At 42.1% G+C, this 12,670-nt stretch overlaps 1 protein-coding gene across 1 annotated transcript; it reads left to right on the forward strand.

Moving 5' to 3' along the window:
• Positions 1-4,927: 4,927 nt before the first annotated feature.
• Positions 4,928-5,335, forward strand: LOC137671103 (beta-keratin-related protein-like). Its single transcript, XM_068414392.1, has one exon. It carries the CDS (start codon positions 4,928-4,930, stop codon positions 5,333-5,335), a length of 408 nt encoding a protein of 135 aa, XP_068270493.1.
• The last annotated feature ends 7,335 nt before the right edge of the window (positions 5,336-12,670 follow it).

Raw genomic sequence — 12,670 nt, forward strand, 5'->3', positions numbered from 1 at the left:
CATTATTTAAATAATTTACTTTTCTTTCCTGCTCTGAACAAGCCAGCATTTTGATTTTCTTGTATTAAAATACATTTCAGTATAGTTCTGGTCAGCACATGGTGAGGGAGATGTCTACCTTCTGCCCTACTCCTTTCATTCCATTTCCTTCTGTGCTCCTTCAACATTTATTTCCTTTAAGTTTATCGTGCCAACAGAAAACTTGTTCACAGTTCTTTGTCATTTTTCAGTATTCCAAATCTAGTTTAATCCCAGCTAGAAGTGAACAAAAAGTACGAGTCCTGGGTTCTCCTACTGCATTTAGGGATTTTTTCACTGGACTGCTAAGCCCTAGAAATGTATTGGCAGAGACAAAGAAAAGCCAGTGAACGCCAGCCCCCCGCACCCGGGGGTGCTGACAAGGCTGGAAAGCAAGAAGCCAGCAACAGCACACATCATGAGGCCATCGTGCAAGAAAATTTTCCCTTTTTACCCATGAAACATTATCAAAAGACATTCAGAAAAGGGTCTGTTCTCCTGAGCTGGAAAATTCACTTGGAGAAGCCCATCCTTCACTCCATCAAATACCCAGTAGTTGTAGAGTTTTGTTAAATCATGCTCCTTCTGGCATAAATTAGGATTTACAAGGTGTTTCTGGAAACACCCTGCATAATTAAACACCATGGGAATGTTCTGAGGACTGACAATGTTTCACAAACACTTATTAATATGGTGCCTATGCAAATAGTTGTATTATCATAATAGCTGTAGGTGACGCCTGGTGTTGGGCAATAGTATCACCTTAAAGGAGATATATCAAGGTCATTCCTGGCATTGTCCTAATTAGACCATGATTCACTGGCTCAAATTTTGGATTATTCAACTTTCACTTGTAGTTTGTATAAAATCAGAAAGCCAGAGCTTCTGATAGCGTAAAAACCAGTGGATCTATACACTAATACATAATTAACTCTTGCTATCGATCTGGACCTATATTTCAGTTCATACTTGCATCATGGACAGAATTCTTGCTGATATAATGTGTGTCCAGATGATGTAAGCAAACAGAGCCTCTTTGAAGTGAGGAGAATGAATGTTGCCGACCTACCTCAGCAAAGCATCCATGCACAAGCATTTTCCTTTGATTATTTCTTCATTAGCAAGTGGTCCTGACTCAGCTTTACAAACAAGACTTCTGTGCTCTGAAGCTGAACAGAACGGGTTTGACCACATAAACCATATCTTAGCTAGGCAAAAGCCATTATTACTGCTGTCCCTGCCTTACACAAGGATATAATTTTCTAAAACAATTTAAAATTAATAGGCGCTGACAATATTAACATTGTATATTGTGGTGTATGCAGTCTACATTACTCTCTGCCTTTTATTGCCTTTATTACCTTTGTTAGTCACTCTAGAGAACAAAAACTGCGTGGGAAAATGAAAATTCTGTATATTATTGCTACATTATGGGAGATTTTTTGGAAAGAATTAACTACCTTGTAGTTAAGGAACTGCATCTTAATACAACAGCCAGGATTCAGTTCCTAGTTCTGTCCGAGATCTCCCAAACGCCACAGATTGACTAAAAGGAGAATCCAGCGTGCTCAGCTAGAATCCTTTTGTAGGGGGGAATTTCACACTTGCTATATGTGCTTTAATACCTACTTTTTGAAATAGCAATTTTGAAGCGCATCCTTGGAGGGGAGAGGTCTTCTGATTCGAAATTACCAAAGAGCTAGAACCAAGAGATTGAAAGAGAGGAGAAGAAAAAAATCTAGGCACTATTTATATTGATTCTATCGATTTATTATATGATTCTATTTTCAGCTGACTTGTGAGCTCCTCTGATATATATGACATTCATCGTACCTTGCTGGAACCAAATCACAAGACCCTGAGGCCACCTCTGCCACGGCACGTACCAACAAGCTGAACGTTACCCCAGCCAGCACGGATGGACGTCACCGTGCCCGTGCGCAGGGAGGTGCTGGGAGGCTCCCGCAAGGACCTCGGTACACCCGTTGTCCCAGAAATCAGTTCACTGCTCTCACTCTTCCCTCTGGAGGGAAGCTCCGCACATAAAAAAACCCCAAGCACATTTAAATGAATTAAAACCACCACCATCATGGTGTCTATGCCATGATGCGCTTATGACATTAATTATTCTTATTTTATGAGGCACCCCTAAAGATCCTCTGGGCTGTGGAGCTTATCAGGAATATTCTGGAGACATCAGGAAACGAGATTTCAAAGAAGTTCACAAACATCTGTTAGTAAGTCATACATGGAAATTATTTTATGTTAATAGTAATAATATCCTAGTGGATTTAGACTGCTCTGACCTCATGCGGAATGAAGTATGTAAAACATTTATTTAATCAGCTCCTCATTTTGAGCTTCATAATTGGAGATGGCTTCACTTTTATTTAAAAGATAACTCTGTGATGGTTTTGCTCTTTAAAGTTTTTGCACCAGATACTTCCTCTGCCTTAAGAATGCCCCTGTAAACCTCATTAACATTATATCAGATGAAAAACAAGCCCTGCCTTCCTAGAGATTTATCTAGGCATGGAGACAAATACTAGATGTTAGCTTGTATTTCCAATAAGGAAAAGAAATCTCATGCGTGCTGACATACTGTGCCACTGACATCTCCGAGACTCCCTGCGCAGTCATGTTTTTAGCAAAGATAAGTCACCAGAAGTCTATTAACTCTTGGTGCAGTTTTAATTCATAATGAAATCGGGAGAGTAAAACCAGGAAATTTCAAGATGAAAAGAACATGCAAGTTACCATCTGCATTTTGTATTATTACCTAACCCAGCTTTAGATAATCATAAACAGTGAGCAAAACAATTACTGCAACCGCGGCAGTAACGCAGGCAACAAAGTTTGCTTCATAAGTAATTAAGGCTCTTTACACAAAGGGTGTCTCAGCTCCTCCAGGCAATCCGGGAAAGGGTATAAATACTCTCTCCACGCAAGGCTTTTCTAACTACTACTCTTGACTTGTTCTCTCCGGTACACTGAGTAAGTCTGATTTGACAACTATAAAAACCTTGAGTTTCATTTTGCTTTAGCATGAATTTTTGTTAAAATCGGAACTAAATCCTGCATGAATATTCTGACTCTCAGAGGCCTGAGTAAGCATCTTTCTAGAGATGTTTTCTATGCTGGATAAAGGATGTAAAAATAAAAGCAAGGGCATTTCAAGACTGCTTTGGGCTGTTAATTTTCTGCGAGAATTAGGAATTTCAATCTCTTAGAGTTCTGAAAAATTTTCAGAAGAGCTCTGAGAATAGGTTTTAACATTGTTGTTGCATATGTGGCATGATGAGGGGATTCAGGAGTTGTTAGGTGGGGGGATTTCATAGATAACTATTGAAGTAAAATCCTTGTTTGAAGTTAGTTCTCTGTAGCTACAGACATGCAGCATCGCTGTTCATAATCTGCCCATCCTTGGCTGATTTAATGGGAGTCACAACAAGCTACACCAAGTGATGATCAGATACTATTACTTAATGTAACTGTGGAAATAAGCTTTCATTTCTAAATATTAAAACTTTGCTAGCATATTAATGTGTTTTTACAGAGATTAAATGAAGCACTTTTTCAGGTCAAAGCTATGTTCTAGCCTAAGGGTATTTGGGGGAAAATGCTATGCATGGGGGTTGGTTTTGGGTTGGTTTGTTTGTTTTTTCAGAATGATATATTTGAGGATACTTTTGCTTTCCTCTGAATATAGTCGAGACAAGTAAATAGATGCTCACACCTGGTGCAAAACAGCACTGAGATGCTGAAGGGGAGGAAAGCAGCTTTCAGGATATTTTTACTTTATGTTTAGCAATATATAGTTATTTATTGGAAAGTGTTGCTGGCTACATATTTTAGGATCCTATTGCTTCTCCATAGATAAGACTTACTGATTTCAGAGATTAGCTCCAAATTACCCACCATCTGCCTTAGAAACATTCTGCATTTTCTGTTTACTTATTGTAAGGAGCACTGCAAAGCTGCCACATCCCCTAGTCTGTATCTTACAAACGTTCTCAAGGCCAGCGGTTTTAGTAAACTGCAGCACACAGGACTTAACTGAGAATCAAATAATACTTTTGCCTTATTCATCATTATTAGGTAACTTTGTTATACAAGTTTAAAAAACAAATAGTGCAATGCTACACCATGGAGAACTAGCTTTCATGGGAAGATTTAATCTGAAGAAAGAAATATACACTATTAAATGTGTGTACCCTATCTGAAGCTGCAATTTTCTTATTTGTGTTGACAATATCACCACAAAAATACGTATTTTAAGTTATGTATCTTACTTATTAAACCAGTATTTTTAACCCCATATTTATTCTTAGCCTTTCATTTTTCTGCCTTTTAGTGGAGCATTTTAGTGCCTGAAAATAAGAGGAATCTGCAAGGAAAATAATATAGGAAATCAAGCAGGCTGCTATATAGATTACTCAGCACTTAAATCTATTGAAAAAGGCAGATTTTTTTTCCCATTGCTCCCTTGTGCCCTGTCTGTAGAGACGGGAGGTGCTGCCCTGGGAAGCTGCGTGTGGGAGGGAAGGAGATGCTGGGGGAACGAGTCCAAACTTGTCTCCAGGAAATACTACAAAGGGCTGGGAGGTTTCAGAGCAGATGTCTGTTGTGGAGGCGGCACACAAAGAAAGGGGAGGATTTTTGCTCCCAGAGGAAGAGGAGGAAAGGGAGCAAGCTTAGAGCAGCGAATTGGAAAGGACAAATAGATGCAGGCTGAGTAAAAGGTGGCAGATACAAGGAAAGGAGCTCAGCTGGTGTCTTTATCCAAATTACCTCTGTCTAAAGGTCTCCTAGAGCCAAGCTCAGCAGTGTCAATAACCAAGCACGTGGGGTTTGGGTTTTTTCTAATTCTTCACATAAATTGCAGGCACCCCCCTACCGCAGCCAGGCGATGGCTTCCGAGCAGCTGGCCTGCGCCAACCCCTGCGAGGCAAAGTGTCCCCAGCCCCTGGCCAGCAGCAGCAACGAGCCCTGCGTCGTGGCCTGCGGGGACTCCCGAGTGATTATATACCCACCGCCCGTCGTTGTTACCTTCCCGGGGCCCATCCTCACCACCTACCCGCAGCAAACCATCGTGGGAGCCTCGGAGCCCTCCGAGGTGGCCCTGGCTGAGCCCCCCGCCGCAGCAGCTCTGCCAGCCGAGGTGACGGGGAGGCTGGAGGCAGCCGTGGAGAAAGTTGCCCCCCAGGTCATCGCCCGCCCGGAGCCACGGTGTGCCCCCAAATACTCCTACACCTATTCTTCCCAATGGACACATCCATGCAACTCGTACCGCTCCGGGAAGCGGTGGACATACTGAGCTCAGCCAGGCTAAGCACAGAACAAGTTACAGCAGCAGCAAAGAAAACTTGAGATGTGAATTGGGGGTGGAGCGGAGAGGCACCAGCTGAGTCTTGTTTGGCTCCAGCTGCAAAGAATGAGAGCTGCAAACGCTCAGCACCTGCAACAGGCAGGCTCCTGTGGGCAGTCTCTCATTTTGCCTTTAGTTTAGATCTGTTGCCCTCTGGCTTTCCAGTTTAGTCATCTGCTTACGTTGTGCTTTGTATAATTTCAGTGATGTTATTGACACTGAACTTAGAGAGGTGACTTAGGATGCTAGAAATCGCACACAGCAACTGCACCAAAGGAGAAAACACATTTTTTATAGACTGCATGAATTTGACCCTGGTGATCAGCCAGAGCCTCACTGAACCCCTGGAAAGATGGTCTTTATATTCTGTACAATTTTGTTCCAGAATTGTAGAAAAGCTGTCTCTTTCCCAATAAATTTTCTGTACCAATATATGTCTTCTGGTTTTCATTACCACATAATCATTTCCTTCTTTTACTTATCAGTTGAATTTATAGTACATTTATCCTCGGTCATAGGTATTCCATGTTTCTTCTTTTAGTGCAAATGTCACAAAATCCCAGGAATATTTTTCTGTGCAATGTCATTAAACACGTGCTGAACATTTGACACTCCCCAGGACCAATTAGAGTCCCTGGCAGTCCCTACAAGGGCTCGGGTAATGCTCAGCTCCAGATTTGCCACGTCCTCCTCAGGACAGAGCAACTTTCCAGCACTTTGCCCCAAGTCCAGAGCAAGATGTGAACATCTGGGTGCAGCTGGCAGGGTGGAGAAACACGCAGCCCACACGCAGCCCCCTGACATGCTGCACAGAGCTCCCCCGGGGTCGTTGGGTGAAGGATACCCTGGGGATGCACTATTCACATTGCAGGGTGCAGGCTCAAGGCATCCCCCCGAGCATCACAACTGACCGGTGGGAAAAGGATGCAGAGTATGAATGGGAAAGAAACATGCCACTAGTTTAGTTTTCATCCCTCTATAGACCTCAAAAAACGGAAAGTGGTATTTCACCATTGAATTCCGTCACTGTAACGAAGCTCATCATTTGCTATAATTTCCCTACCTTGCAGTTCAGAAGTCTTTTCTGAGAGAAATTCAGAGCTTCCACAAATGTTTTCAGCAAATTGCCATCTAACATTTCACATCATCACTCCATTATAGACGTAATTCCAGCCACAGTGAAGAACAAATTCAGAACAAAAAAAAATGTTCATGCAATGCAGACTCTTTAATGTGGATGGAAAATGCAATAGACAGTGTCAGCAGGAAGCAAAACAGCACAGGAATAATGAACTGGAATCATCCCGTCCCTGATGGTCTACTCTTCAGGGAAACGTCAGTGCCAAAGTCCATCATTCTGCTTCCTACACACCGATCGGTGTTTGCTGGAGAGCCAAAGCTCCTGCAGACTGGGAGGAGAAATATTTCCTGTTGGAAATCACTTCCAAAACTCAATCTTCTTGTGGCTCCAGCCTGGGAACCGTCCCAGTAGGTTCATCCCTTTGTCATCAAGCTGACAGTCACTTTAAGCAACTCTTCTCCCTCCCTGTCACGTGCTCTCCTGTTAATTACGGGGAAGAAGAGGCTTCCCCTCGAAGCCTTCCTTATCTGGAGTCTGTGTGCTTCTCATCTGCCTTTGCAAAACACTTTTTCCTCTTGGCGAGGGCTGGCAGACGCTGGCGGGATGTGGGCCCAAAAGCCAGCCCGGCCAAGGCAGCCATGGGAAGGACTGAGCTCACGGCTCACACAGAGCCAAGCAAAGTCATCTCTGGTGGAGAAACGGCAATGTTTGAACTTTAATATGGGTAGGGAAGAGGTGAATGTGAGCTCCCGTGTGTCCTTGTGTCAGTGATCTATTTCAGAGCTGCAGAAAGCTTAGGCAGTCTGAAATTTTGTGTCTCTTTTAGTGCATTTCCAATCTTCAAGTGTAGCATCACTTGGGCTGGATGTAGTCAGCAAGTACTGATTTAATTTTCTTACATCTTCACATTTCTAAGCTGATATTGTGGAAATAAGCAGTGTTTTGGTGTGTTTGGTGGAAGAGGGGCAGTGTTCAGACACAGCGGATGTGAGTCTTCAGGACTGTCTTGGAGGAGACAGAAATCAAGGTGTTCAATATGTCCTCAGTCACCTCAGAGTCTACAGGATGCTTAAAATTGCAGATCTGAAAAGCCAGTGCCTCCTTTTTTGACATGTGTGAGGCAAATAAACAGTAAAGTCAAATGAAAAAAAAAATATTGAAATATAACAGAAAGCAGTACTAGGATGCAAGATCTTTTAATGAGAATAAGAAGCACTGTATGCAGCAGTTACAGCTTGTAGTAGTACAGAATAGGAGTATCCAGAGATTCATACATTCTTTAAACAAAGAGTTACTACATTTCACAGCAGATGCTTTTGGCACCATGGTGGTGTTCGGTGAAGAACAGAGCTGTCAGCACAGCATACGGCAAGACGAGGCATCTGCTCCGGTGTGCATCTCCAGTTGCAAAGCTACACGTACACAGTATGTCCAACAACAAAGGCTATGAAGGAAGAGTTGACCCTAAAAGCAGGTTATCTGAAAAAGCTGCAGACATTGAAGAGAGATGCTAAGCTCTCAGGACTGTTCCTGACCGCAGTTGCTGTCACAGGAGCTTAGCGAAGGTAAAATTCATCCAGGAGCCGTAAATCACTATTTTGCCTTTCGTTTCCTATCTGGTCATTACACGGCTGGGTTTACCAGCGGTAGCAGGGGTAGCAGCTCCCATAGCTGTATTTACGGGTGTAGCAAGAGTAGGGGTAGCACCAGCGGGGGCAGCAGTCCTGATCACACCACAGATCCCGGTAGTCGCAGGGGCTCTGGCAGTCGTAGCTCCGGCAGCTGTACACGGACCTGTAGTTGCAGGGAGAGTAGCAGGGCTCCTGACACCTGGTCTGGTAGCAGAAAGTCATCTTGATGCGATGGAGGGAGGCGAGTCTGAAACACAGCAGAAGAGGAGAAGATGAGGTCTGACCCAGAGACCAAGCGGCAGCTTGCTGCTTCTAGCAACCCCCGTGTCAGTGTGGGAAAGAGGGAGAGGAGAGAAGGGCAAACACAGGAAAAACCAAACATCTCCATTCAAGGCCATACCCCGGCTCCAAAGTGAGCCCAAGTGAGTCCAAGTGAGTGAGCCCAACTCACTCCTTTCTGTTTTTCCCCCTTCTTTTCTCCGTAAAAATACTTTATGCTGCTTTTCTGGTTGCCGTTGCTTAGCATTGGCAGTCTGGATTCAGGTAGTATTTTAGAGAGGATATTGTTAGGATTAGGTTGTCTCTACCAGTGTCTGATGTTTCTCTAATAACCATAAATAAACAGACACTAATTCAGGAATTAATGAATTCTGCCAGTTTTTGCTCTTGAGACAAGCCACTGCAGAAGAAATCCTCCCCTTGTGCAAGTCAGCAGAGCTCTACTTGCAGCTTGTTTGTTTGGACTTGTGTCCATGCCTTAATTGCTAGATGAATATATTTGCTTTTTCTTCAAAATAATTGAAAAAATGTAATGCATTGTCTGCTTCAAAATGCAGAAGGCTGAAATGCTTCAGTATATCATAAAATAAGGTAATTTCTCATAGCGCATGGCTAGATGAGACAATCTTCTAAGCTTATGTGGGCATCTTAATATCCCATTTTTAACAAAAAAGAATTGTACTGGCATGGCTATGAAATCACAGCCTTTGCTTTTAAAGTCTAACTGCTATTTCTATAGCAATATAGTGAAAGAATAACATCTACACAGCAATAAAGACATTGTAGTAAGTTTGACTTACCAAGCTCAGTGAGAATGTAAGTCTGGAGATGCAAGTGAAGAGCCTTGGATTTCTCTCCCTTTTATATATTTATCTGACTAGGCCTACTGTGCTTCACACTCCTATTCATCACAAAACAAGTTTACTTATGCACGTCTTTCCTGCAGTTGTTGTAATTATTTTTCTTGGTTTGTGATTATTAGTCAGGTCTTGGCTTCCAAAAGCATGACATTGCATTGTAGTTTTCTTTCATGTTCAGACTTCCTGGGTCAATTATATTTGTGGAATTAGTGTGGTGAAAGCTGAGTTATAACAGGAAAGGGAAGAAGGATATTGAGAGCAGAACTGATTGACATTCTTAATCCCAGTTTTGGAGGAATGGACAAATTCCAGCATATGAAGCCTGCAGTGGCTTTGGATTGGGTTGAGGAAGAAAGAATTTCAAATTCTTTGCAGATATAATAATCCCTAGAAAGCATTTCTTGTTTGTTTGTTTTTATTTCAAAATGGCATTTTTAGGTCAGAATATTGACATTATTTGTATTTATCATTTTGTTTGTATTATTTCCAGCTCAAAAGCAGAGGTCCAAGAAAGGTGTTTGGATTAGAGCATAAATCTGGTCTGTACCTTGCTGCAATCAATCAAATACGCGTGGACATGTTAATTGTATACTGTAACCTCCTGCAGGAAAGTCATTCTGTAGAAAATCCGATTTATTTGCTTGCTATGCTCTATCAATTATTTTTACCAAACTTCAGTAGCCACCTCCTAAGTCTACATAGAAGGAAACTGGGGTCCTTTTGGTGGAAGAACAGTGGAAATATTTTTGAACAAGGTAAGGAGTCGGTGACCAGACTTTGTGAGAACTGCAAAGCGGGTAGAAATCAATAACAAATCTAAAGGCTTTTAAACAGAAATAATGATATTTGAAATTTCCAGGCTTTGCACCATATATGAAATAAACTTACAAACTCAGTCTTCTGGAGAGCCAGCCCACGCAAGGCAAATTTAATTGGATCCAGAAATATCTGCTTAGTGATTGTTTACACTTGGATCAGAAAATGATTCACTCGGGTTCATTACAAGGAACACGATAATACGAACAGGAACATATCTCTGTAATAACTGTATTTTCCCTAGGAAGTCCCCCAAATGCTAAATCTGTTTTAATGTGACATCTTAATGTTGTTGAGGTGTTTAAGTTAATATTGTTAATGACAGTGAATAACGCTGAGCCCTGCGAATGAGACCTGGTAGAGCAGCAACATCGCAGTCTTCCCTGGTGACCTTCACCTCAAAACACTGCTGTTTACTCACACCTGAAGGAGGGATAATAACAGGCATGTCAGATGTTTGGGGCCTTTCTCTAAATCTTTAATATCAAAGCCTTCATTAATACTTATTAAAGTATTTATGTATTTATTTGTATTTACCTCTACAAAGAGATTTATTATTTAAATATTAATACTATGTTACTGGAAAACACCCCAGTGTTATATAACACAGTTCCTGAAAATGTCTATCAGGTTATCCTGTTTCTATGCTTTATTAAGGTTGTAATTTATAGCTTCAGAATTGGGTCTTGGAAAGTTTTTTCTCTAAAAATACGTCATATACATACCATTTCAATGCGTATGGACCAATTTTCTAGCTGAATCAATCAGCACAGCAACGTCCTCTTACGTGACTGCATCAAATCCAAGAGATGGTCTTTCCCCCTTTGCCAGTCACAGGAAATGTTGGAAGGGATTGGTAAGAATGTACTGCTTCATGTGTCATTAAAGTTATGAAATATATGAAAAGGAGACGCTGCCGCTTCCACACGTATTTAAAAAAAAATGTACAACGAAGTACATGGGCCAACACGCACAGTGAGGCTGGGCTTCCAAAAACGGCATGTTTGGTAATTCATACGTCTTTGCATATTCTGTCGACTTGTTGCTGTTCTGAAGAGGTGAATTCAGCACGATGATACCGATTAATTGCCCTCTATAGTTTTGAGATGAAAGAATCCTAGAGGGTGTAGCCTGCATGTCACAGTACTGGACCAATAATCAGAAACTCCGAGGAGAACCAGTATATCAATGAGAAGGAGTCATTAGGGAAGCAAAATGCAGTCGGTAATTGGAGGTGACCCGGGGCGCAGACGTGCCTTTCACGCACTGGGCGGGACTGGGCGCTCTATAAAAACCCACGCCGCTGAGAGCAATGCATTCGCTTCTCCTGCCTTATCCTCCTTGCACAAGCGGGTAAGTCGGAATACATTTAGAAAGCCTAGTGAATTATGAAGAGATGTATTTGATACTATCATCTTCTCCCTCTTCCCCCCTTCTCTCAGTTACTAATCTACCAGTGCTGTAGATTAATGCATTGGGAATTAAGGTTGTGATTTGATGGGAATTATTTATATATAAGATATTCTTTCCTCCCTGGATTTTCATTAATATTTGAGTGTTGAGATTGACTTGCTGTTGGGAGCATTGCCTTACAGGCTTTTTCTTCCCTCTGGTATTTCAGACTCGCCTCCCTCCATCGCACCAAGATGACTTTCTGCTACCAGACCCAGTGTCAGGAGCCCTGCTACTCTCCCTGCAACTACAGGTTCTGCCGGACCTACGACTGCCAGAGCCCCTGCGACTACCGGGATCTGTGGTGTGATCAGGACTGCTGCCCCCGCTGGTGCTACCCCTACTCTTGCTACACCCGTAAATACAGCTACGGGAGCTGCTACCCCTGCTACCGCTGGTAAATCCAGAATGTTTTAATGGGAAACGAGGGCCAAGAATTAATTACTGAATTTACGGCTGCTGATACCGGAGGGTTTGCAGAAGCTCTGCGTCCAGGACTGCGACTGAAAGCCGTAGTATTTTGGAGAGCTTAGTGTTTCTGTAAAACTCCTTCAATGTTCTTCCAAAATGTTTTTTCTTCCTTTTTCCCTACCGACTTCTTAACCCTACACGTGTTTGGTGGTGTAAAGGAAGCCGGATTTAACATGGGTTAACATGGGTAAACAACTTCTTAACTCATTTATAGCTCTTTCCCAGCTAACTAACAAAATCTAGAGTGTACCTGTACCAGCCTTCCTATGGATGTGATTCTGATTTAACTGCTTTTGAAACTATACCAAAGAAACAGTAAATCCTCTGATCTGATTTGTTTCATTGAACTTGAAGCAAGTGAAAAAGTTTGAAAATGGAAGTTGATCGTCAAATGCTACAGCTGTAGCAGCAAAAATGGTACCAATGAAAACGGGAGATTTTCTGCAGATATAAATTATCTCTGTGCTCGTTCTTTCTGCTTCTACTTTCTGTATTATTTTAGATTGTGAGCTTTATTCTTATTAAAAATGTTATAGCATCATTACATGTCCCTGTTTTTCTTTTTCTGACTGGGATGTACACAGATTTTTGTCCCCTGCTTGATATGTTTTATGGAGACATACTGCACCCTGTAGCTTTTATGCACGTCAGCTGAACCTGAGCACACATTTTGCAAACTAATAACCCAGTAGTA

This window comes from Nyctibius grandis, chromosome 17 (assembly GCF_013368605.1).
Source record: "Nyctibius grandis isolate bNycGra1 chromosome 17, bNycGra1.pri, whole genome shotgun sequence".
In the NCBI taxonomy this organism is placed as follows: Eukaryota; Metazoa; Chordata; class Aves; order Nyctibiiformes; family Nyctibiidae; genus Nyctibius; species Nyctibius grandis.

Excerpts from the sequence above, each read along its gene's own strand:
- LOC137671103 (XM_068414392.1), top strand. The coding sequence starts at position 4,928 with ATGGCTTCCGAGCAGCTGGCCTGCGCCAACCCCTGCGAGGCAAAGTGT.